Here is a 27875-nt window from a genome sequence, read left to right on the forward strand (position 1 = left end):
CCATTAATAGGAGACTGCTTGGTATTGTATCACTAAGGCTTTTTCTCTTGTTCTCATTCATAGCATATGTAAGCTCTTAAGAATTGTCTTCAACATGGGATAAAGGTAAATTGCTTTCTAAAACCTATTGCAAATGAAGAGTTGAAAGAAAATTGGTGCTGCTAACATACTTTTCACATAATGACTGCAGGTGCAAAATTAACCTGCATTCAGACACAGGCCTGTTGGGTGTAGCTACTGTGCAAGCATTTCCTTTTTGTAATCCTGATCCCATGAAATCCCTGCTTATTCCAGTTCTTAGACATGAGAGCAGGGTATCGAGGTTGTATCAACTGTAGAAAGAGATTAGCAGGACAGAAGAGGGGCATTTTCCTTGTTTGTGTTTAAATTAGAATGGTTTAAATACCAGAGCTGGCAGAATTTATACAATACTGGTGCATCTGTAAATGATAATACAGTTTAAATGTGTCTTCAGACAATATAGATAAGTAAGACTAATGATTAAAACATTTTACTTTGAAAATGAAAAAGGCCCCATTAGCTTCTCTTTATATACACATCCTTCAGATGTTTTGAAAAATTCTCCAGGTCAGACCTTATTCTTCTATATTGAAAGATCTTTTTAGAATGTAACTATCCATAGCTTTTTTTTAAGCAAGCATGAAAATAAGATACTATTTAATGTCCAGAGGTCTGAATTAAGTGAAGGAAAAACCCCTAAGCTATCCTTTTTTGAAAAGGGAAGAAGTCTTTCTTACTCAGTTGAAGTTGGGTGAAGTGCATCTGTTTGTGTATGTGTAAAGAATAAAGATTATCCCTCCTCTGGAGGAGTGTCACATAACACAAAGACATGGTACAAGATTTCAGACTTCCTCTGGTGAAACTGGACTCTAGTCTAGAAATATTTGTCATGATCAATGATAAACTTTAATAGCAAAAGTATTGTGTCACCTTAGAGTGCTATGACTACTCTTCTAAATGTTGGTCAGCATTGAAAAATTACTGTAGTATGCATTTATGCTCCTAATAAAGACCTTATGAAAATGTTTAAAAGGTGGATGCAACCAGCTTTTCGCACAGTGAAAAAAGGAGAGGTCCTTTTGATCACCCCCCAAAACCTAAACTGTAGGAAAGTGTGGCCTTTCGAAAAGATGCCTTCAAAAATGCTAGAATGGACTTCTAGTAAAGGTCTGCCTGTGTTCAAAGCAAGTGGGGAAAAGAGACCTTGCTGTAATTTGCAAAAGTTTGGGAAAGTATCATAATCATGGTTTGGATCATAAACAGCTTTTCTGTTGGTATGAGAGGGGGATCTCCTACAAACCTGTCCTGTGTGACATTTTGTTCATGTGGATCCCACAATCCACAGCATTGGCAGGCAGGGTATAAAAAACAGACCCTCCTAGCACCAGTGGAAAAGCTGGAACAATCCAACTCCATGTTGTATGAATATTACAGAACACTTCCTTCAGATGCAGTCTCAATGGTATCTTCCCATAGATAAACTGAACAAAAGTTTGACAACAATAGTTGAAGGTGAAAATAATGAGACTTACTGATACTATCTTTGGTGTGGCATGGGGGGGTGGGAGGAGTATACTTTGAGAATGCAGCCTGAATAATAGAGAACAAATGACAGGATACATGATGCGGTATAATCTGTTAGTAGCATTAAGCTATTTAAATGGGTCATTCATAAATGTGACCAAGTCAGTCATTTATTGAATAATAAATAATAAGCAAGAATAATAAATGGATACCATGAACTGACCCATTTTAATTGAAGAAATGACGCTTCCAAAAGGGGGATTCTATTACTGTGTTCAAATTCATCCATTTTTTGAATGTCAGGGAAGATTTTAAAAAGCTGAATAATAGTGTCCAATTACAAAGAGAAGAAAACCTCGGAGGTACACTGAAAATAAATTTTATAAATTTTTAGTATCTTTTTGTGCAAAGTGCCGAAGTGCTAATGTATAATTCCTAATAAATATTCAATAAATACATACAAAAATACATATAAATTCATTCAAGAGTCCAACTGATATAGCTTAATCACTGAGATGATGAAATAAGACATCTAGAGATGTATTTCATAATAAAACCCTTTTTCTGTTCTTTTGTAGAACCGTTGATTCCCGTGAGTTTTCTCAAAGGACCGCAGTCTAGTGGTTACAGTCAAATGCCAAAAATTATGGCTAAAGACCCTGACTGGTTCTGCTAACCTGTTATCCTGTTTCAGCAAAATGCTTTTTCAAAGGCTCATAAATATATTGTATAAATTACTCCCAACACCATAATACTCATCTTGAGGTAGATGTGAAATCCGACAGAATCCCGAGATGGGATAACAGGTTGGCAGAACCTGTCAGGCTCTTTAGCCATAATTTTTGGCCTTCAACTGTAACCACTAGACGGTATTGTCCTTTGAGAAAACTCCACACGGTTATCAATGGTTCTACAAAAGAACAGAACAGGGGTTTATTATTACGAAATACATCTCTGGATGTATTTCATCATCTCGGTGATTAAGCTATACCGATTGGACTCTTGATTGAATTTATATGTATTTTTGTATGTATTTATTGAATATTTATATGTAACATTTATTAGGAATTACTTTGGCACTTTGCACAAAAAAAATTATAAAATTTATTTTCAGTGTACCTGAGAGGTTTTCTTCTCTTTGTAATTGGGGAGCAGCCCTCCCCTTTTCTGTATACAATAGTACAGCATGTACTGGAACTTATAAATCTTAAAATCCAGTGCTTTGTGTTTTTGACATTATGATCTCTTTTATTTTTAACTAGCACATTTCCTTTCACCACATATTTTTTAAATTGACTATAAACAGGCATGCTTGCCTGTGGAAAGAATAAGGTTGAAATATTTCTGGTGCTTAGCAGCGCTGATCTTGTCAGTTTCTTCTCCATGGCCAGTTTTCTGTAGCTTGACTTGGCCTTGGCATGATTAAGTAGCTGGGCTACAATGCAGCACTTCACTAGTTCAAATCTCATGACTTCCAGGTTGCCTTGGGTAAGCCATTCCTTTCAACCCCGGCTCCCCAATTGTATTGTGGGTATAACAGTTCAGTAGATTAGTATACAAACGAACTATTATTCCTAAGCGGTAATTTGTATGAGAACTTGCACAAATGTTATGGGGAAGTGACATTTTAATTATTTCTCTCCCCAGTTCTGTCACACCACTTTCTACATATTGGAGTAGCTTTTCTTCTTTCTTAAGATGTATGCCTAGAAAAGTACAGAAGATTACAAATCACATTTCAGCCTTAAATGTGTTGGCAGCTAATGGCCTTGTTATATAGATACTACAGGACTGGGGGAAATCTGAGGATTTGTAGTGCTTTGCTTGGTTGAAAGTGATCTATTCTCAACAATAGCAGTGATCTCTAAAAGTTATGTTTTGTTGATTGATTTCCAGGAATTGGGGGGAGGGGATGATCAACCATGGTAAAAAGAAATAATCCAATATGTAATTATCAAATAAACTAAAATGCAGGATATGAAAGTTAATTTTAGTTCAAATAACTGTTATAATATAGGCTCTTTAACTATTGCAGACATTTAAGGCATTCTGCTTTTGCCAATTTTCTGTCTGCAAATCTCACACACAAAAGGCCTCCAGAGTGTCAAGATCCTACCCCCCACAGAAAATATTCTTTATGTGGTGATCCAGAGCTTGGGTTTTCTAGCAGCTTTCACTACTTGGATGGATGAGGCATGTGTCAGATTCAGGCCATTCATGGGTTTAAAAGGTTAGCTAACATTTGTCTGGCAAGCAACCAGAAGTTAACTGGTAGGCAGTACAGGTCATGTAGGATTGGTGTCATGTGACTGTGGTTTTCACTGCATTCTTAGCCAGATAAAGCTTTGGAATGATTTTTTTGAAGGACGCCCCCACAAAAAACATCACAGTTGTACAGTTACAGTCACATAAGTAGTGAATAATAAGGTACCATTGACTTGATGGGAAAGACAGCGGCAAGATCAATTTCAAGTGACATTGGCCAGAAGTTATGATGGACCCCTCTTCACTCTCTCCACTGTGAGGCAGATTTTCTTGCCAAAATTCAGTATCCTTCCTTTGTCTGAGCTGCCCTTCATAGCGTGTTAATAAATGTGGTTTAGAAAGTCTGTTTGTCCCACCCTGACACTCAGCTATAATTTTGGTTTTTAGCCCAGCCCAGGAACTTGATGGGGAAAAGTAGGAGCACTCTTCCTTGTTGCTTGGAAATGGCACTAGAGACTGTTTAACATTAAAAAAAGAACTTTATTTCATAGCAGGGACTGAGTAAGTATAGTCAGTGGATGGAAATGCAGGGGTAAATTTTGTTGGTATTACAGAATACACTTTGTATAACAGGCAAAAGAGTATCCTTGAAGCTTATTTTCATATATTCTTGGTTCTTATGAGAAGTGTTTTACTTAGTAATTTTAAGTACAGCAATAATGTTTCTCCAGGATGTTTACTATGACAGTTCAGGTTTTCTGGAGTTAGTCACTTTCTTTGTGCACCTAACTTGCTCCTTTCTTGAAACTGGAGGGTATTTCTTTATCTTGAGTAGTCTAAAACTGTTTTCCTTTCACGACAGACCCAGGGTCTTACTCAGATCCAAACCCCTTTCTAAGCTGGGCCAGCATTAATCTTCTCCTCAGAAGCTATAACCCCTTCTTTTTGGCTTGAAAGGGAGTCTCAACCCACTACCCAATCATTCTCAACAAAACACGCTCCCAGTTCTCTGGTGTCTGTGTAAACGGTACCTTAGCTTATGTTGACACAACTTTGAATTTTTAGATAGAATTCTTCAGGACAGTTATACTCCAGTTAAGGCAGACTGGTTCTAACTGACCAATCAGAGAAGAGGAGCAGCCTGTCACTCAAGCTCTCCATTCTAGGGAATAGTTAACTCTTCCTCTCCCAGCTCTCTGATTTTGCTGCACTTTGGAAACCTGTTGTTAAGTGCAGTCCGTCACAGAAGTCTATAAGAAAAGTAGAACAAGTCTTGGATGATAAGCAGTATTCACCTGGAAAAACAGCTCAGGGAGTTTCAATTAAGCCTGCGAAAGCGGGGAGGGCGGAATATAAATATAATCAATATAATAAAATTAAATTAAGGGACCTTGTGCAGCACTGAAGCTTCCCCCAATTCACTCAACTGCACAAGCTTCCATCTAACCTATACATAAAGAGCTGTGGACTGTGGTTGTAGGTATAAGACATTCTCTGTAAAAAAACAAAAAACAAACTGAGTGTTATTCTTTAGAGAAAATATTTATTTGATCAGTATAAAAATTCAAACTGATGACCTTTTGGGTGATGGAGGCAACAGATAAATTAAGATGGGGAAACAGCATTTATATATAAAGATTAACAGATGTTACATGTGTCTTAACCCACGAGTTATAGGTGCAAAGGGTAAGAAAATCTGTGGAAAAGGGCAACCTTTCAAAGCGTATGACTTTGTAATATTTTCACTTCAGCTTTAAATTCTTGACACCCTAACAAACTTGTGTAAATTATCCTATTATGCAAAGGACACTTATCTGGCCTACCCCCTTTAGACTAGTACAGGATCCTGCAAAATTCATAGTTTACAGCCCAAATAGGCAGCAGTGTAGCTGTGAACGAAGGCATCTTATCTGTCAAATCATACTGCAACAAAAAAAATATTTCTGGTGAGCAACACAGGCTAAAATATATTGGCCAAGATGGACCATATGCAGCAGCTGTAACTGTGTGCAAATGAAGTAATATTCTTTTATCAAAAAGACATGTTTGTGCGAGTCCCTACTGTGGCAGCAAACAAACCATAATGCACCATGAAATAACTGAATTGTACAAGGACCTGTAAAAAAATCCTATGTTCAATTTTCCTATTTAGATCAAAAACAAGCAACCTTTTTAGCCCAAGTGCTGAAGTGGTACTGGGAATTTGTGTGTCAGCAAAAGAAAAAGAGGAGCCAGGGAGACTAGGGTCAGATGTAGCCAGACACACTGCATATGTTGTATACAGCCTTTTTTAAGCACAGGAATAAGAGACTAAAATATTGCTGCTTTAAAAATGCCAACGTCAGTGGTTTTGCTTATCATGCACACATGAAGGTGACTGCAGTGGATGATGATAATATTTGCATGATGTCTGGTCTTCGATGTTTTATAAGCCAAGTCCTTACGACCATGAGGATACCTTATGAACAGACCAGTAATCCATTTGGTCCAGCATCCTGTCTCACACAGTGGCCAACCAGTTACCCTGGAAAGCTAACAGGGCACAGAGGCCAAGGCCTTCCCCTGATGCTTCCTCCTGACACTGACATTCAGAGGTTTTCCACCTCTGAACACGGAGCTTCATTCAGTGGAAGAGTTCAACTTTCACTTCCAGAGCTCCTACAATCCAATTCCTAATTTTACACTGGCTTCGGTCTTGCCATTCTGCCTCCACGCCACCACCTTAGCCTGGCCTTAAGTCTCCCTTCCTCTCCCAAGTTGCCCCCCCCCTTTCAGATACAAAAAGCTTTGCTGGGGAGGGGGTGATAAGCTGAAAGGGCTTGAGGGCAACTGGGATGCAGCACATGACCTAGTACATGTGTAGGTTCAAACGAGCCTCCATTCTCCTACTATTCTAGGCAGTCCCCATCTCTAGTGGCCGTGGAAGTATCTCAGCTTGAGGTGGGCAGGAATTGCAGCACCTTCTGCTTTTCAGGCGGTGGCACAAATGTGCATGCAGCAAACTCTTACACCTGCCTTGGTCAGTGCACTGAGCAGCAATTCCATACACCTAATTCAGCATGAATGGTTGGTGTGGGGCTGCTGGCACTCACTGGGGTGGGGCCAGGAGTTCTGGTTAACTATATCACCACTCAAGTCCAAGCTGGTTGTTCCTGGTTGCATTCCTGGTTGTTGCAGCTCACCTTCACCCCTATGGGACAAGGAGGCTGCCATTTGGCATGCATGCTAGGGGTTGTGTACCCTTGCTATAGCTATGTAGAAACTAAGGTGTTTATAAATTGGGTTTATTACTTCTACCATGGTTTCTTCATTTTTTTTACTTATTTCACTGAAAACAGATATAGAAAAAGGAAGGATGTGTATGGATCCAAGTCACTACATACATCACGCAGTCTTTGCTTGAACAGTGTAAAGGTCTGAGCGCTTCTGGGAAAAAATGGGGATTTGCTGACGAACTTCTGCAAGCTTCTTTAGGTCTGCAAATTTAATGAAGAAGGCCTACATTACTAATAATTCTGAGGACCCAAATCAAATGTTAATTATTGGAAAGATCAAACACACTTTTGCTGATGCAACTATATCTGAACTTCCTCAGCCTGCCACACAATAACTTTGTGTGGATGGTCATCATTTCATTTTACAAACAAGGAACGGAGGTTGAGACAGAGTGATGTGACTGACACTATTTAATGAGTGCATAGCAGATAAAAAAACTTTACCTCTTGAAAGACCAAAATCACTGCTGCTGACTTACCTATATCTGCATATATAACTGTTTCCTCAGCGCCAGCTTTGGCTATGATTTCCCCCCTTAAAAGAAAGCACAATATTAAGAGATGGTTATCCAAAGAAGCTTTCTGGAAACTGAAAGGTGGTTAGAAGAACAACTTGATGTTCCAAGCCTTAGGGAATTCCCTTTCCCCTCCTATGAACAGAAGTTCAAAGCAAAATTATCACTAATCTCCATGAATCTTTTTTGTCCAGTGCACTCTGTATAGTCTATTTAGACAGTAACAATCATCTCTTGACTGCCTCATCTCACCTACAAAAGGTTACTCTAGCGATCCTGCTGACAAATGAGGGGCAACAGTTCTAAGGAAAAAAATACTTGAGGATTCTTATTTTTACGCTTCTGAGAGTTATCACCTAAATGGCATGGAGAAAGGCCTCCTTCCTACAGAAATCCATCAGAGTCAGCACTTAAATAATCTTTTTCAAAGTGCTGGGAAAAATTCTTGGTTTTTATTGAACAGAACTGAACAACTGTTGCAGCAACTTTTATATTTGGGGACTAAAATGTTTTAGAATTTTATTGGGCATGCTACCCTTTTGGTCGTTATCTAGTATTTCTAGTGTGTCAAGACAATAATAAGAGTGTGAGATATCTTAATTATAGAAGTCTGTTTTGCAACTTACCATGGATTCACTACAGTGCTGTGGCCCCATGCTACATAAGATGCCTTCTCATCCCTAGCAGGAGATACACCAGCCACATAGACCTGGTTATCAACAGCTCTGCATTTTTTTAAAAAAAGACAAAAGGTCACTGCAGAAGGGGAAACATTTGGCATGGAGCTTACTTGCGATATACTTTCCATGTTATAGTTTGCACATGTAAAATTCAACTCATTTCTCCATACTTAGATAAACTTAAATAGGTATCATGCAGTTGTCAGTGACAGCCAGAATTCTAAAATGGGCTCAGCAGGACCTGAAGGTTCATTCTGTAATGCCAAAATTTGTTCTCAGGAACATTCTCATAGCAAAAATACTATGTCCCAACTCAAAAGCTCTAGTTCCAGTTTATTTCTACACTGCTTTTCTATTAAACATTCACACACTCCAAGTGATGCAATAAGTTATCTAAAACTTGGAGATGAGGTGGGATGGAGTGGGGAGGGGGGGAGGATCCTTTGCTATTTCTTACCGTCCTCTCTGCAGCAGCTCCCAGTGGGCTGGACCTGTTGTTAGATTGAAAGCCCCAGGATACACCAAGAGCTGACAACCTTGGTACAAAATGAAGACAGAATTATGTCAATACTCTGAAGAGGAGAAAGGAATCATCATGGGGAAAGGAAGACATTTCTTGTCACTTGAAGTTCAGTGCTGGAAAGCAGGAGCTCTCAGGCAAAGGCCGTGGATTTATAAGATGTCCAGACTTTGAAGGCTCCTGAGCAGACTGCAAATGGGGCCACAAATCTCCAGCTCAACTATTAAGGTATTGGACTTGCTTTCTCATACATGCTATGCTACCAAATCATACAGTGAAACTGGTTGATTTATGGCAAGCACCTAATTGACCAACCTATTATACAAATACCAACACTTTTGGAAATGCAGGTCACAAAACATACAACATCTGTATCCACATGAAGTTGCCTTATACTAAATCAGCCCATCAGTCCAGGAAGGTCAGTATTGCCTACTCAGATTGGCAGCCACCCTCCAGGGTCTCAGGTAGAGGTCTTTCACATCAGTACTTCCTGGTCTTTTGAAACCCAAGATACCAGAGATTAAACCTGGGACCTTCTGCATGCAAATCAGGCTCTTCCACTGAGCCACAGCCCTATTTTATCTACAGGATGTTTTCTCTCAACTTATTTTGTTCTTCTTCAGCAGCCTGAGAGTTATAATTTATAAGTATGCATTGGAACAATTAGTTCCAATGTAAGGCACCACTTTACTGATTTGATAGTATATGTAGTATAAAATGGGCAGAGGGGACAGTCACAGGAGGACAGTCCTATACCTAAGCAGGAAAACAACCATTTGACATGCTTGCTTTGGCCAAACCTTCCAGTTTTACTGGATGGTGTATTTTGTAGATATTTACATCCAGTTACTCATTTGGCTTTTTCTAGTACTGCCTCAGATGAAACTCAGGTAAATAAGGAAGATCCTCTTGATGTATAGGAGGGCATTCTGTAGTCTACAACAGTAAAATCATTTATAGCATACATATATTAGAGGATTACTATATTAAAATCAAATCAGAAGAAATTTCTTATTCCATCCAAGGTTCTGAGGTCCCTTCAGCAGTTACTGAATGATCAAAGTCTACGAAGCCAAATGAACAAGAACAGATCTGAGCAAAGTCTGCCACTGCAAATGCGCCGGGCAAGAGTCTGACTGGGCTCAGATCAATTCCCCTTTGTCTTATCTGGCTTCATGCGTGTTTCTCTTTATTTATGCCCCCCCACCCTTTCTCATGGGAACTGAAGGCAGATTATATATGTAAGTCAATACAATCAACAGCTAGGACATTCAATGAACAATACAGTATGGTATGGGGTTGCATAAATTTGAGAACAAGCAGATAGCCAAATACAGAAATGAAACATTACAGAAAAAAGGGTACGTTATTAAGCATGACATATTTAATGATGCAGAAACATACCCAGTAGGCCCATATGTTTATCAACAGCCAGTACCCAGTAGTAGTAGTAGTAGTAGTAGTAGTAGTAGTAGTAGTAGTAGTAGTAGTAGTAACATTCAATTTATATAGCACCCTTCAGGACAAGTTAATGCCCACTCAGAGCAGTTTACAAAGTATGCTATTTGTATAGTTTGATCATTCAATGATTGCTGAAGGAATCACTGAACTTTAGATGGAATGAGAAACTTATTTTTTTATTTTTATATAGCATCTTTAAAATGTTTGTCATAATCATTTTTACTGCTGTGAACTACATAATGTTGCGTCATATAAATCACTCAGATTTTTCTACTTACTTGAGTAAACTGATAAAAAGCACAGGAATACCTAAGCTACAGACTAAAGAAGGTTGAGAGTAGAGAACAGATGGATTCCTTAAAATGGGAAATCACTAATGAAGGTGAAAGAATGAAGGAAGAGAAGGAGGCCCGCCCCTGCCCTATAGAAATGACGTGACCTTTACAAGACTCTCAATTGGCTTTGAAACAAAATGGGAGTCTTGGAAAAGATATGCTGAATAATTTAATCTAAACCTTTGATCAAGCTAACACAGTGCAGTGGCTACATTGTCAGACTAGGATCTGGGACTTCCAGGTTCAAGTCCCTACTCTGCCATGGATGCTCAATGGGACCTTAGGCCCATCACATACTCTTAGCCTGCCTACCTCACAGGGTTGTTGTAAGGATAAATGAAGGAAAAGAGCACGATGTTAGACACTTTAGGTCCCCACTGGGGAGAAAGGCAGGATATAAATGTAATTTTTTAAAAAAGCAACCAAATGACCAGAAAATCCCAACGTATCAGTTCTGATGCTGCCTGTGTGTCGTTTGTGTACATGTATCTTGCACCTTTATTATGCATACAGCTTTAGGACTCTCAGTGTGGATATGTCTAACCTATCATAGAAAGATTGGTCAGGTTCCCAGTTACAGGGAAATCCCAACAGTACAAAAAAAGGAGATACATTTACTCAAAAGGATGTCCTCACCTTTCTGTGTGTAGATCTGAGCAAGCTCAGCAAAGCGAATGTCATAGCAGATCCCAAGTCCTATCTTGCAGTATGCTACCTCAGAGAGAGAGAAAAAGTCAGGTCCTGGCTATCACCCAGGTAAGCGTGAGCAGAAACCTCCATCTTGAAGGCTACATTCTGTTCCATGACGTACATTTCACTGTTCAGTAAGAACCTCAATTTTTAAAGTATATGCTTGAGAGAACTGCACTTCAAGTCCCGATAAATTAAAATTTCAAAATATTACTCTACATTTATACTTCTTTGCATAAATGTGTAACTGAGAAGATCCAAATAAACATGCTATAAACAAATTAATAAATATCAGAGTCTAACAGCACTGGCAGGTCCATTAAACTGTAACAGTGGCCATATTTGTAATTTGATTCCAATTCACAAAGGAAGGGCAATACGAACAAAATAATGAGAGACAACATCTAGACGGAGACAACATTTATATTTACAGGATTCCTACCCTGCTTACAAGTAAATACTTTAAAAGAGATTTAAAACAGAAAAGGTCTAAAAACCTAAAGATAATACATCCTAGCAGATAATACATCACCCCAATCATAAAAACAACAACAAAGTCACCATAAAAGTAGAAAAATACTAAAACCAGCAGTCAGCAATTACAAAAACCAGCAACATGAACATGAAATACCATGTCTGCCAATCAATTCAACTGTCAACAAATGCTTCATGATAAAAACATTTTTATGCACATCTGGAAAGCCAGAAATGAGGGAACAGAGGCCTGTTCCGAAGCCTGGAAGCCACAGCCAAGAAAGTCTTGCCCCCACCCCAGTTAACATGGGCTTACAAAGCAGGGCATTGACAGTATTTTCTGGCTTTTAAATATGAAATATTTTATTCCTGATCATATATCTAACTTGCTTTATAAACTGCTACAGCACTAACAAGAATACCTCAAAAATGTGATTAGTTATCACTGAAACAAAGACTCTTTACTTACGAGTATCAAACACAGAGAAACTACTGCCGGGGCTCAAAGTTTCTGACTCCTGGAACCGAATTTTCCCAGGAACATTAATGTCAAACAAATGAATCTGTTTCCAAAAGAAATAAAGCCACTGCTAGCAAATCATTCAGCATAATTATACTCTCAAGGTACACATCATCCTATGATAGCAGTGGCCATTTCTGAATGGGCAGAAAGATGATATATCCTGGATTCTTCTGAAGCACCTCCTCCTCCTGTGAAATGGAGGAAAATTGGGATGCTACAGGGAAGAAGCAAGTGGATGCTAGGAAACACATTGGCAGGAATCAAGTGGGGACTACTGCATTAAAGCATTACAAAGTCATGAGAAAGATCCTGAATTCCCCAGAATTCTTCACCAGACTGAAGATTAAGCAAAACAAAAGAACAAGTTGGGGGAGAAAACACTTGATGTTGGGCATGAAGGAAAAGTCTATCTTGCAGAGTGCAACAGTCTGCAGATGAAACACAGCCATGGAGTTCGTAACAAATAGGATTTGTTTAGAAATCAGCATCTCTCTCATCTTAAGAAGTAAACAACTAAACAGTTGCTGGTACTCCATGCTTCCTTCTTTTGAATTAAGTGCCATTGTAAAGCTGTTACTTATTGGGATACAGTTTGCTCTTCGAGGTGGTGGACCTTCATGGGGGCCAAGAGGTCAAGCTATCCCTCCTGTAGAAACATTTAGCCCCAAGTTGTACTACAGCAATTGCCTTATGGCAGTGTGGTGAGAGCTCGAGTGGACACATGAAGCTGCCTTACCCTGAGTCAGACTACTGGAAACCCCAATCCAACTCACATTTAACATGTGACCACACTCTCCTTCAAAACAGTGGGAAGAGGAATGCGCCCTAGAGGCAGGAGGAGCTTTGTTGGTCCCTGCTTTTCACAGAGCGTACTTTTATGGATAAAAAAGTGTTGTGGACATTAGGCTGTTTCTCTTACTGCCCATTCCATGTTTCTGCCCAGGAGAGCTGTATCTCTGGAAGTAAGACCAACAGCCCAGCTCCCTCACACCCCTTTTCTATCCACAAAAACACACTAGTGGACAGCAAGGACCAAAGAAGTGGCTTCTGCCTCTGCACATACGCTCCAGGACACATTCCCCCCCCCCCCCACACACACCATTTTAAAGGTGAGTGCGGCCATATATTAAACATGAGTTGGCTGTGGGTTTCACATTTAGTGTCTCATGCAATCAGACCCTTGGTCTATCAGGGTCAATAATTTCTATGACTGGCAGATGGCTCTCCAAGGTCTCAGGATGAGACCTTTCACATAATCTATTGCTTAATCCTTTTAACCAGAGATGCCAAGGATTGAATCTGGGACCTTCTGCATGCCTTCTGTACTCTCCCCAATGTGTTGCTGTGGCTAGTATGCTGCGTTTGGATGTGGCAAATCCTGTTCCAAACCCTGGTTAAAATGTGCACAGCTGTGGGAAACCTCTGACTTAGATATGAAGCTGACCCAATAGACTTGAGCAAGAAACTATATGTCAACCTAATATATTTCACAGAACTGTTGTAAAGTTTGTAAGGAAAACATCCCTTTCATTCCTTGAGTGAAACACAAAATACAATATAACAATAAAGAAATATGCAATATGCAATGTAGCCATATACGATAAAGATATGGTCACCAGACTTCTCTTGGATGTTGTATAAATTTTAAAGAATTATACCAATCAAATTTCAATGAAGAGTTATGTAATGGTGGTAACTGCAGCTATGTCTGAAGCTGGACCCCACAGACACTATAAGTTTACCTTTCTGTGCTTTGCTAACATAGCACCATCAGGACCAAAAACTGTACATGTGTTATACAACTTCCCAGCATCCTCTTCTGGAATAGAACCTTCCAACAAAGAAAAGAACATTTGCTATCAGTCAGATATTCAAACAGCTGCCTTTAGGATCTTTTATGAGAGCATGCTAAAAATATTTTCAAGGAACATTTTCTATGTTTATTTTAATCTGAGATCTACACAATAATCAATCAAAAGTACTTCCGAGGTGAAGTAGCTTACCTCCAATCAGGTATATGTTGCATTCCTTTGCAATTTCAGAGAGCTTCTGTGTGGACTCACCAGGGATTTTCTCTGCATATTCTGGAAAAAATTGTGTGCCATAGGGAGAATTGAAGCATTCCTAGAATTGGAAACAAAAGAGAAACCATTATTTCAGTTTAGGGCTGTTAAGAGAAATTCTCTTAATTCCTCTGTACTCATTTTCTTCCTGAAATCCAACAATCCATTTCTTCTCCTCTTTTTAGGAATCTGGAGTCATTTTCTAATCAATTCCATTTTGGTTGTTGTGGGTTTTCCGGGCTGTATTGCCATGGTCTTGGCATTGTAGTTCCTGACGTTTCGCCAGCAGCTGTGGCTGGCATCTTCAGAGGTGTAGCACCAAAAGACAGAGATCTCTCAGTGTCACAGTGTGGAAAAGATGTTGGCAGGTCATTTGTATCTACTCAGGAGGGGTGGGGTTGAGCTGAGTCATCCTGTAAGAGTTTCCCAGGGTGTGGAATGCTAATGGCGGGAGGCTTCACTGTATCCTGAGGAGGTTCTTTTGCATATGCCAGCCACAGGTGCTGGCGAAACGTCAGGAACTACAATGCCAAGACCACGGCAATACAGCCCGGAAAACCCACAACAACCATCGTTCTCCGGCCGTGAAAGCCTTCGACAATTCCATTTTGGTTAAAGAGAAATTTGGTGGAGCAAAAAGGGAGGTTCTGCAAAATTTCAAATTTTCACCCTGCTCAGAGGCAGGCAGTGCCTTCCCAAGCCTTCTTATGTACTATTCTGTGGTATGTAACATAAAACAACTGCAAGGGCAGACTTCCGGTTGGGGTAATGGCGAGACTGACGTGATTCGGAACTCCGGATCAACCGAGGTGCTGTTTTTCGGGCTGGTGGGGCACCCAGATCGCCCACAGCCTCCGGATTTCAGTTAGAAATCCGGCAGGAACGCTTGTAGCCCTGAGAGTGAAGGGTCTCTGCGGGTGGGAGGCTCTGAATTAAGGGCTTTCCTCCCAAGCCTTGAGATCCTCCTTGGAGAAGGGCGGCCAAAATCTCTGCAGCAGCTTTGGGAGTCATTAAATTGACATAGGCTCGTTGTTCCCCAAGCCTCGGGAACGGATTTGAACAGAATTGGACATTTGAAGCAGTGAGTACATCCCAAGAAGTTTATGTTAAGTTAAGATTACTATCTCCCCCAACGGACTGTTTTACTGAACAAAGACCAAACTTTTAAAAGAACAAAAGACTGAGTTACCAAGATGAAAAAGTATACTAAAAGACTGAGCAGTTTAATTTGAGTTGTGACAGTGAGAAAAAGTTAAAAAGAGCTAAGAAGAATATTGTTTTGCATACCTGTGGTTGGGGAGATAGCGACGCGGTGGGCGGATCGTGGGAATCGGAAGGCGGGACGCGAGGCAGGAAGTAGAGGAGAGGAGATAGAGAAAGCGCATTGAGGGAGGTCAGGAAGACCAGGAAGACCCAGAAGAAAAATAAAGTTGGAAGAGGAAGTGAAGTACCCACCATTGGAAGTAAGGGAAAGGAACCGGAAGCAAAGGATTCACCATTGAAAGTAAGGGAAGACCATTGATGTGACAGTATTACCATAGAGAAAGATCGCCCGACATTTTATATCATCGAGAAACATCACCCAACATTTTAAGGGTAAGGGAAGCCTCAATCGCCATTTTAATTGAGGGCAAACGTTTAAAAATTTTGATATATAAAAATAGAGACTTGAATTAAAAAGAAGATGGAGTTAAGAAAGAGAGCTGATTCGTGGGGACTGGCAGGTTGCCATTGAGAATTTGGATAAGAAAATAACAGAGGGAAATAAAGAGATTCGGGAGATGATACAACAATTACAGCAAAACTTAATGACGGAAATGAAAGAAGCGATTAAGTCTGAGATTACGGAAGTTAAAAAAGAGATGGAAGCAATACAAACAGATTTACAGAATACCCAACAAAAGGTGCAAGAAACGCAACAGATGGTGCAGGATGGGGAGAAAAAAACGGAGGCTATACAGACAGATACTGTGGCTATGGGCAAAAGAAAGGTGATGATGGAATGCAAAGCAATGGATAGACAAATTCGTATGAGGTCAGTCCCGGAAAAAATGGATGGATCTGCTCTTAAACAAGTAGCTGAAATACTGGCAAAATTTTTGGGACAAACAGAGGAGGAAATGATATCCATGATATCATGATATCCATTTGGATATCGTGTATAGAGTCAATTCAAAATATGCAGAACAAAAGAACCTACCAAGAGATATTATTGTCCAATTGACCACAAGGAGAATGAAGGAGGAAATTATTAGAAGGCATTTTGAAACTCCGCTGGAAATAGCTGGGACTCGGATTCGAATCATGAAAGAAGTACCACATAAAGTGCTCCAGGATTGGAAAAAGTATAGAGATTTGACACAGAAGCTGAGGGCAGCTGAAATTAGATATAGATGGGAGCTGCCAGAAGGAGTGACTTTTGAATTCCAATCAGGGAGACAAGTGATTAAATCGAAATATGCAATGGATGTATTTCTGATGGAGAATGGAAAAGACTTTCCTAGCTCATCCAGATTATAATTATGGAGTACAAATTAATTTCATGGAATGTTAATGGACTTAATTCACCCTCTAAACAAAAAGCTGTGTTACATTGGTTATCTAAACAAAGAAGTAATTTGATTTGTCTACAAGAGACTCATATCAGGGATCAAGATGTTAAATATTTAATTAACAAAAAGTTAGGAAAGCAATTTGTTTCGGCAACAAAGCAAAAAAAGAGGGGAATTGTTATATATATATAAAAGAAGAATTGCAACCTAAATTAATAGTGTCTGATAAAAATGGAAGATACCTGGCTGTGGAATTTTCATGTAATGCAAAAAAAACTTTGGTACTTGGACTATATGCGCCAAATGGCTCTAAGGATATATTCTTTAAAGATTTACGAGAACAAATGGAGCAATGGACTTATGATCAGGTAATTATAGCTGGAGACTTTAATGGAGTGTTAGATTTGCAATTGGATAAAAGTTCATCAACAAGTAAAGCAAGGACGGGGAAATTACCAAAGTCCTTTTCTGAAATTCAGGAACAAGAAAACTTAGAAGATGTTTGGAGAAAATATAATCCTAAAGCGAAGCAGTATACGTTTTTTTCAACTAGTCACCAATCTTTTTCCAGAATAGATATGATCTGGACGTCTAAAGAACTGGTAGTGTTTACAAAAGAGACTGATATATTACCGAAAGTTAGCTCGGATCATAATCCTGTGATGTGGAGATTTGGAATGAGACATAAGAAACGGAGATGGAGAATTAATGAGGATCTTTTGGGTGACCCAGAACGTGTTGAGGTGCTTAGAAAAGAAACGAAGTTCTTTATTCAGGGTAATTTGGATAAAGGGGTGTCAATGCATATGGTCTGGGACACTTATAAAGCTGTAATTAGAGGTGTGTTGATGGACTTAAATGGTAGAGAGAAGAGGGAAAAAAGAAGTGAAATTAAAAGAGATCCAGGAAAAAATTATTCAAGTAGAACAACAACTGAAAAAGAGGCCAGGTAAAAAGAAATTGTTGTATGAAATAAAGTTACTGCAAGAACAAATTAGGGCTATGGAAAATAAAGAAGTGGAGTGGGAGTTGAAGAAAATGAAGCAAAAATCATTTGAAGGAGCTAATAAACCAGGGAGATATTTGGAGTGGCAATTAAAGAAAAAGAGAGAGAAAAGGACAATAAGCAGAATTATAGAAGAGGGGAAGGAATTATATGATCAAGGGTTGATTGAGAGAGCATTCTATAAATACTATGCCAAGCTATATCAGAAAAAAATAGTGGATTATGAAAAGATAAGAGACTACTTTGATATGATTGATTTACCAAAGGTGCCGGAGAAGCTGAAAGAGAAGCTTAGTGCTGAGATAACAATAATGGAAGTGTTACAAGCAATACAAGCGACTACAGTTGGCAAAGCTCCAGGACCAGATGGAATTACAGCAAAATTTTATAAAGTGATGGCGGAGGATTTGAAACAAATGATGCAAAAAGTAATGAATGAGATATTGGAAGGGGTTGAGATGCCAGATACATGGAATGAGGCTAATATTATATTGATACCAAAGGAGACATTAGACTTAAGTAACGTTAAGAATTACAGACCAATATCTCTAACTAATAATGACTATAAAATATTTGCAAAGATATTAGCGGAAAGACTTAAGGCTTGGTTAGTGGAATTCATAGATGAAGACCAAGCTGGCTTTTTACCGGAAAGGCAAATAAAAAATAACCTACGAGTGTTACTGAATGCCATTGAGTATTATGATAAAAATCCAGGGAAGCAGGTTGGTTTTTTCTTTGTGGATGCAGAGAAAGCGTTTGACAATTTGAACTGGGATTTTATGTTTGTAACAATGGAGAAGATGCAGATGGGAGAGAAGTTTATACAAGCAATAAAGGCAATATATAAAAACCAATCTGCAAATATAGTTGTCAACTCAGATGTGACGAAAAAGTTGGAAATAAGGAAAGGAACAAGACAAGGCTGTCTGCTTTCCCCACTTCTGTTTGTAATGGTATGGGAGATCTTACTTAGGCAAATAAGAGAAGATAATTCAATAAGAGGACTGAGGACAAAAGGATTTGAATATAAAGTGAGAGCTTTTGCCGATGATATAATGGTGATAGTGGAGGATCCAATAGAGTGCGTGCCAAAATTGATGAAGAAAATGAAAGACTTTGGAGATTTAGCGGGATTTGTAATAAATAAGGCGAAGTCCAAAATACTGTGTAAAAATATGACTAAACAACAAAAGGAGTTGATGGATAAGGTGGAATGTGAAGTAGTGAACAAAGTCAAATACTTGGGAGTGGAAGTTACTGCGAAAAATATTGATTTATATAAGAATAATTATGACAAGTTATGGCAACAAATAGATAAAGATATGATCAGATGGAACAAAATGAACTTGTCATGGTTAGGTCGCATTGCAGTAATTAAGATGAATGTTCTTCCAAGAATAATGTTTTTATTACAGACAATACCTGTTGTTATGGATAGTAAACAATTTGAAAAGTGGCAGAGAATGATTTTAAATTTTGTTTGGGCTGGAAAAAAACCCAGAGTTAAAATGAAAGTCTACAATTACCAAATTTTAAATTATACCATGATGCGGTATGTTTGGACTGGTTAAGGGAATGGTTGTCATTGGTTGTCATTGAAGCATTTGAAGTTATTAGCACTGGAAGGATACAATAAACTATTCGGATGGCATGCATATCTATGGTATGACAAAGTAAAAGCAGACTCTATGTTTTTACATCATTACGTAAGAAGAAGTTTGTTTGCTGTATGGAACAAATATAAGAAATATATGGAAGAGTCTATACCAATGTGGATTATCCCTGCGGAAGTAGTAAATCCAAGAACAGAATATGCGGGGGAAGACTGGTTGACATATAAAGAGATTCTTGAGATAAAGCAGAACAATTATTTCCTTAAAGGTAATGATGAATTGCCATTCCAATATGGATGGTTTCAATATATGCAGATAAAAGACTTATATGAGAAAGACAAAAGGAAAAATGGTTTTAGATTACAAAATTCTGAGATTGAGAACTGTTTGCTTCAGGGGGGAAGAAAATAATTTCTAAAATATATAAGATATTACTGAAATGGTTTACGGAGGAAGAAGTTGTTAAAGTTTAGATGGTCAAATGGGCAATAAATTGTAATAAGGAAATTTCAATGGAAGCTTGGGAAAAGGTGTGGAAAAATGTAGTTAAAATTTCAGCATGTACTACTGTGCGTGAAAATGTATATAAAATGTTGTATAGATGGTATTTAACACCGAAGAAGTTGGCCAATGGTAATAGCCAGATGTCTGATAAATGTTGGAAATGTAAGCAGCATGAAGGTTCATTCTATCATATGTGGTGGACTTGTGATAAGGCTAAGCAGTTCTGGGGGGATATAGTAAACGTTATGTCAGATATTTTACAAAGGAATATAAATAAAACCCCGGAATTGCTGTTATTATGTATGAACCTAGAAGATTTTGATAAAATGGACAGAGTTATGGTGTTTTATATGATCACGGCGGCCAGAATGTGTTATGCACAGTTGTGGAAGACTCAGGAGATACCATCTATGGAAGATTGGATTTTGAAAGTTTTGAATATGGCAGAAATGGACAAATTAACAAGGAAATTGAAAGAACAAGAAGAATTGGATTATACAATTGGGAAAAATTCAAGAAATATGTGGAGAAAAAGTGGGACATGAAGGGGAAACTGCGGTCTTTGGAGAATTAAAGAGGAGATAGAAACTTACTTAAGGTCAAAAAGGGGTATATTTTATTTTATTGTATTTTATTGGATTAGTATGGAGTTATAGTGTTATAGTAATAGGTACTGAAGGAATAGAAAGTTACACATATATATGTATCTTTTTTTTAGTTAGTATATTTAGTAGTACTTATTATATACTTATATAATTTTTATATTTTTAATTAAGATAAGTAATATAGTAAGTGTAGATAGTTAAGATGAGTAAAGAGATTTGATTAGTATGCATAACATAGATATATAGTATAGACTTTAAGAATCTATATGATATACTTTTTAGATTAAGTTGGGTATGGAAAACTGCTGGGAGTCACCAGAAAAAGGGGGGGGGGAAGGATGGGGAAAATGTTATGGGGTAGATAATGTTATTGATTTCTATGTATGTTTGTGAACCCATCCAATAAAAATTTTAAAAAATAAAAATAAAACAACTGCTAGAGCTAAAGTTACAAAAGGGTGCACTGATTTCTCTTCAAAGAGAAATTAAAGAGAAATACCTCTTTTAAAAGAGAAAAAAAATAACAGGAATCAGTAGCTATATTTTAAGAAGTGAATTTCAAAAAAAAAGAAAGAAAAGAAATTCCCCTCCACATAATTAACACTATTTCAGTCAAGAGAGGTAACAGTACAGTGAATGTCAAAGCTGAGGGTAGGAATGGTAAGTTTACAAACCCTAAAAAGGGCCTGCATTGACACGATACTTCAGAATTTGAAGGTGAGAGAAGGAGCCTCTTGTTCTATATACAGCTGTGGCAATTGTTTTATCCTAATCTCAAGGCTAGGCTGCTATATTGCAGTCTTTTGATAACATAGCAGACCACAGCTGAAGTCATGTGGTAGTTCAGAATTGTTATTTATATGCTTCTACTTCCTTTAAAGAAAAAATAAATTCTTATGTGACAATGTTTCCTAAGAATTTTATTTATTTATTTATTTGATTTATACCCCGCCCTCCCCACAAATGGGCTCAGGGTGGCTAACAACCTTCATAAAACACAGTGAATCAATCAAAACCATAAAATCAATAATAATTTTTAAAAGTCATTAAAATAGTCCAGATGCAGACTATTTAAATAAATATTTGGGAGTCCATATATGGGCATAGCAGATGGCCGAGGGCAGCCCCGTAAAAGTAAATAAAGCACTCAGAGAGCTGGTAGGGAAGGAGTTAACAATTGCCTGGAATGAGAGCTTGATTGACAGGCTGTTTCCTCCTCTCTCTCATTGGCCAGTCAGTACCAGCCTTCAGGATGACAATTGGTTGCTGACAGTTCAGTAGAGTGTGTGTGAGAGTCTGACAGGGAATGTCAGACAGGCTCCCCAATGGCTTGAGGAAAAAGAAATCTTTTGCCCCAACTGTAACATCATTATCTTGAGGGAGAATTCTAGTTAAGAATTCCAAGTATAATTTAATTTAATTTAATTTATTATATTTATATTCCGCCCTCCCCGCTTTCGCAGGCTCAGGGCGGATAACAAATACAAACATGTTTAAAAACATTTAAAAACATTAAATAATACATTTAAAAACATTTAAAAACATTAAATATAACAATTTATGCTGCATAGTGGTTCATACATGCCTCTGTGTTTGCATAGGGGTGATGGTTTAACCCCCCCTTCACGGGGGGGGGGGGGCGGGCACTGCCCGGCGTTAGCCATATGCCTGGCGGAATAGCTCTGTCTTACAGGCCCGGCGAAATGCAAGCAAATCTTGCCGGGCCCTTGTCTCGCAAGACAGAGCATTCCACCAGGTCGGGGCCAGGACTGAAAAGGCCCTGGCCCTGGTCGATGCCAGGCGGGCCTCCCTAGGGCCAGGAACACTTAAAAGATGTTTTCCGCCAGAGCGGAGAATCCTCCAGGGCTCATATGGTGAGAGACGGTCCCTCAGATACGTCGGTCCCAGTATAAAAGCCAGCACAAGTTGAAACCCATTTACACAACCATGATAGAACTGGGAGTGTGTTTTTGGCACAGAGTTATTGGGTAGTAAGTGGAGACTCCCATTCAAGCCAAGTGAAGAAGGGTTAATCCTTCTTAGGAGAAGAAGATTAATTCCTGCCCAGTTTCTAAAGGGGGGTTATTTCTGATGAGGACCCCGGGTCTGTTGTGAAGGGAAAACAGTTGTGAACTATTGTCAGGAAATCAAGGTTGTAAAAGGGAACTCTTGTGAGGAAACATTGTTGCTGTAACCAAAGTATTAAACAGAACACTTCTCACTGTTTAAGAACTAAGAATAAGAAACTAAGCTCAAAGGAAACTATTTTGCCTGTTACTTAAAGACTACACTGTTCTACCAACAAATTTTACCTCCACTCTTTCATTCCCTGACTGCTCTTATTCCATCCCTGCCTGTTCAATAAAGTTCTTGTTTCTTTTGAATGTTATGCAGTCTCCAGTGCCATTTCTAACACAGAGGAAGAGAGCTCCTGCTTCCCCCGCCCCCATCAAGTCTCTGGGCTGGACTAAAAAGCCAAAATTATAACTGCTTATCAGGGTGGGACAAAACAAACTTTAAAACCACAAACTGAGACATCCTACTTGGGGCTGCTCAGCCAAAGCTGACAAACTTGGATTTTGGCAATAAAATCTGCCTCAGAGTGGGGGAGTGAAGGGGAGTCCATCATAGTTTACTTCAAGAACCATCCACTATAGTACTTTCTCTTTTAAGAAATATTTTCTCTTTTAAAAAACCATATTATAGAAAGTAAAACATTTACAGTGGAATCCTAAGCAGAGTTAGAATCATAGAATCATAGAGTTGGAAGTTACTCCATTCTAATCCCGTCAATGGGCTCAGAGTGGAGTAACTACTTAGGATTGCACTGTTAGTTGCTTAATAAACCAGATTATTAGTTTTGTCAGAGTTACTGTATCTGTTGTAAGCAAGTAAGATGAAAGTGAAATGCATTTTTAAGAGAAGTATTGAGTTGGATCATATGGATTTTCCACCAGTAGAAGCAGATCTTTCCCCTCCCTCACCTGCTGCACAACACCCAAGAAGGTATTACCAGGGAACACGAGGCTCCTCACAAACAAAAAGCCACAGAAATCAGGGTAACCAGGTGAGATGGCCCTCTTCTATCCTCCGTGAATGGAACATACATAGGATCCAACCCAATGCATGTAATTTTACAAGAAGCACAAACAACGTTTCACCATCTCTGTGCACAACTGCAGATCGCACTGCTCATCCAACAAACAGTATGCATTTTTGCCTTTGTAAAAAGCATGTGAGAAACGATGGCTGTGTCTTGACCAGCTATGGTGTTTGACATTATTGTTGAAATCTTATCATAATCTGAACATAACAGATATAGAGAATTGTCTGCTCTGCTCTCTCTCTTGCTGTCCTGGCTTGAACCAGATTCACTGCCCAGAATGAACAATGCAAGGCAAAGGCTGATCAAAGAGTCCATATTCTCTTAAAATTTTTGGTCTGATTAGACATTTGGTGAACCCTGTAAATGCCCTCAAGACAGATTTATCCATAATCTATATAAATAAATAGCTGAACATGAAAAGCAAAGACCATATGAGTGCTACATTTGCACAGGTAATAAAGAATATTGAAAGTCTTATTATCAGACTGAAAACATCCCCCAACTTAACACATTATGCATGGTTTACCAAGAACTTTGCACTGTTGAAACACATAAATGGCAGCAGGGGGTTAATGACCAACTCTAAAGGTTAATGGCCAACTCAAGCAACAGAAACAAATACAACTGGAAAGACTCCAGCGCAATGATCCAATAACATTCTTACTGTGCAAAGTAACAACTCTCACATTTCCAAATAATCGCTTGTGTGAAAGACAGGTTGGAACAAACCAGAAAGGATATATAAATCAAAAAGATGCATAACTATTAGCCTGAGCGAAACAGCCGCTGTTGCAAACTTGCAACCATTTCATTAACTAAATTCTATCCAAAAGCTGTTCAATCTACTTTCAATTTGTTTCACTATTCATGAGCCAATAATAACATAATAATAATAACATTCGATTTATATACCGCCCTTCAGGATGACTTAACACCCACTCAGAGCAGTTTACAAAGGATGCTGAGAGAGCTCTGAAAGAGCTGTGACTGACCCAAGGTCACCCAGCTGGCTTCAATTGGAGGAGTAGGGAATCAAACCCGGTTCTCCAGATTAGAGTCCCACGCTCTTAACCACTACACCAAACTGGCTCTCCACGTTCTCCAAGAAAACAACTGATGGAGTGAAAAAGTGGGATTTACTAGGGACATGACAAAGAATATCACCAGTGGTATTATTTGCAGATTGTCCTTTTTGCATATTAGTATGTACAACAGGCATTACAACAGCAGCTGATGTTGCTTGGATAGCAACTATAAAGCAGGAGGCACTCAAGGGGAAAGAACCAAAGAACAAAATCAACAATTCCCCTCTCAACTATCATAGAACAATACAAATATATATATATATATAATTTTAATAAAGTACAAATAGGGAAAAATGTGCAGTAAGAGTTTGCTAAGAGTTTGACTTTTATCCAACACAGATACGGCAGCCCCTGAGAAAGCTCTTACTGCGAAACAGATTTTGCTAGTGGTCTGTTGGGCTGAAGTAATAGCCAGCAACTCCCACGCCCTTTTGGATTTCCGTTGAACAACTGTGGCCCTGCTACGGATCTCGGTGGCGAGAATAGCTGGCTGATTTCACTACTTGGAACTGACATTGTCATTGCGGCACCTTGAATTATTTATTTGTGTGCTATGCCTGGTTTCCAGGCATTCTGACTGGACTCTGGTTGTTGTTGACTACCTTTTATGATACTTTGGTCTGTTATTTACTGTATATTCATTGACTGATTGTTCTGTATACTTACAGTGTTGTTGTAGTTGTTTTTCGGTGATTATTTAAGACTTACTGCTCATTTTCCACTATTTGTACTTTATTAAAATTGTATATATTTTTTTATTGTTCCATGATAGTTGAGAGGGGAATTGTTGGTGTTGCTTGGATAGCAGCAACTTTTGGTCCGGCTTCAAACCTCCAGAACCAAAGAAATACAGGGATGAATACATGGTGGAAAGAGCTGACTTATGGTGACCCCCTGTTGGAGTTTTCATGGCAAGAGACTAACAGAGGTGGTTTGCCAGTGCCTGCCTCTGCAACTCTAATCTTCATTAAAGGTTTCCCATCTAATTACTAACCAAGACCAATCCTGCATAGGTTCCAAGATCTGACAAGATCAAGCTTGCCTGGGCTATTCCATACATAGATGTAGCAATTCCGTAACAAAAATTGTATTTTAAAAACCTGAGATTATTTTGTGGACATTTTGATCTGCACAATATGCCACTGGAGAGGGGTGCCGGTGGCGGATTCTAGAGACTGGTTTAATGTGCATTTATTTTGTGGGCATGCATTCTCCTGTTTTTAGCTTCATCCCTCAATGTTATTTTCTATAGATACACAATACAATCCTAAGCAGAAGAGCAAGAGTCCAGTAGCACCTATGAGACTAACAAAATTTGTGGTAGGGTATGAGCGTTCGTGAGTCACAGCTCACTTCTTCAGATATCATATCGTTTCTGGACTCTTGCTTTTTTCTACTGCTACAGACAAACATGGCTACCCATTTTGACCCAATCCTAAACAGAGTTACTCCAGACTAAGCCCATTGATTTCACAACAATCATGTTTTATTGGTTTGTGGAATAAGGGGCTGAGAAAAATATATCAAATACTCACTGGCAGAATTACAAGCTTTGCCCCTTGTGTGGCTGCAGTCCTTACAAGGCCACTGGCTCGGTTCAGGTTTTCTGTTTTGGCAGCTGATACCTGGAGCTGGATGAGTGCTATCCGGAAGTCTAAGAATGAGAAAAGGCAAATACAACCCAGTATGGGGAGGATGCAGCAAAACATTTGCATCTTCACAACTCCAGCAGTCTAACAGAACTGTGGGTCTGCAGGACTGACCAAACAGGCAGCCATGCATCATGGATGTGAAAGAGCAGGCTGCAAACTAGTGTGGAGCTGGACCCAGCGGCAGAGTCTGCAGAAGGAGTTGGTGAAGTGGATCTTCCCCATCCTCATTTCTCCTAAAGCTCCGCTCTGTGATTCAGGAGAGACTTGAAAGCAAAATGTACTGCTGTTGGGATGCAACAAGGGGAAATTGTCTACCTCTCCCTCTTCCACTGACACAAGATATGAGCAGAAGAGGCAGTTTCATCAGTTTTTTAAAACTGCAGTTTTTTAAAAAAAGTATTCCTACATATCTCAAAAACCTTCCAAACTAGGATAACAGGAGCAGCTAATTTCAAAACTATGAAGTGGACATATGAACACTTCAAAATCCCATCAATCAACTAATTTAGGTACTGATTTTGCTTGCTGATATGAGTAAATACTTGAAACGTACTCCCTACTATGTACAAAAGGTGGGAGTGATATTTAAAACATTTGTGGGCATATAAGGCAAAGCATAAAGATATTTTTTTTCAAATGGCAAAACCAGACTCACGCCTAATTCACACATGCAGGAGAATGAGGTGGTAGAGACTGTGTGTAACCGGGGTGGGAATGATAGACTGGACTGTATCACTTCAGAGTGATGTGATTATGGAGGTGAGCCACATTTTGTAATGCTCTTCTGTTGAACACTCCCTATGAGCAGAAAGCCAGCGTGGCAAGCAAATAGAGGGCTGGCATCTTTTTTCTGTGTTGCGGAAGTCTCTTCTTTATTTGCACAGAAGTTTTCTTTGTAGGACAAAGCTGGAATCCACATCCTGTCTTCCGAAGTGATACAATCCGTTCTGCTACCAAGCACGGTCTCTCATTCTCCTGCATGCTCGAACCAGCTGTCAGACCGGCAGTTATGCCGATTTAACTTAAACTTACAAACCAAATGCGGAACTTCAAATACGAAACGAGAGCGGATAAGCTCTATATGGGAACCCAACACTGAAGCGCTCTTTTGTAAAAAAATGAACAATCCGCCTGCCAGAGCAACAGGAAAATAATAGCTCTTCTGCGAAAGAGAAGCTGCTCGGGGACTTCATGAGAGCTTTTAAAGCACCCGCAGACGACAAACGCGCCCTCCTGCCTTCAAGGCAGACGCCCCTCCCTCACAGCAATAAAAGAATTTGGGCGCCCTTAATCAATTTCTAGCCCCACGGTTTTGTTTTTTGCAAAACGGTTGGAAAATAATGAGCTGTAAAAGTATTAACAGAACCCCGAAGCAAGACGCCGCCGCTCGTAAAAAGACACTCACTGGCCATGACTCCCTTCAGCAGCTGCATCCCAAGTAGGAAGCGGAGCGCCGCGAA

General features: G+C 39.1%; 1 protein-coding gene across 1 annotated transcript; it reads right to left on the reverse strand.

Moving 5' to 3' along the window:
* Positions 1-4269: 4269 nt before the first annotated feature.
* On the reverse strand, positions 4270-27875 carry NIT2 (nitrilase family member 2). The gene is made up of 11 exons (XM_054973986.1): positions 27821-27875; positions 26299-26417; positions 14230-14350; positions 13969-14057; positions 12173-12266; positions 11176-11250; positions 8678-8756; positions 8167-8265; positions 7505-7560; positions 7134-7226; positions 4270-5244 (listed from the first exon to the last, which is right to left on the reverse strand). Exons 1-10 carry the CDS (start codon positions 27846-27848, stop codon positions 7135-7137), a joined length of 852 nt encoding a protein of 283 aa, XP_054829961.1. The 5' UTR covers positions 27849-27875; the 3' UTR covers positions 4270-5244; position 7134.

This window comes from Eublepharis macularius, chromosome 3 (assembly GCF_028583425.1).
Source record: "Eublepharis macularius isolate TG4126 chromosome 3, MPM_Emac_v1.0, whole genome shotgun sequence".
Classification (NCBI taxonomy): domain Eukaryota; kingdom Metazoa; phylum Chordata; class Lepidosauria; order Squamata; family Eublepharidae; genus Eublepharis; species Eublepharis macularius.

Bases quoted from the DNA above. Each gene is read 5' to 3' on its own strand.
- NIT2 (XM_054973986.1), bottom strand. From the start codon at position 27,848: ATGCAGCTGCTGAAGGGAGTCATGGCCA. The intron at 26,418-27,820 runs GTGAGTGTCTTT...TCTCATTCTTAG, and splicing joins GCTGAAGGGAGTCATGGCCA to ACTTCCGGATAGCACTCATC. The intron at 8,266-8,677 runs GTAAGAAATAGC...AAAAAAATGCAG, and splicing joins GAGCTGCTGCAGAGAGGACG to AGCTGTTGATAACCAGGTCT.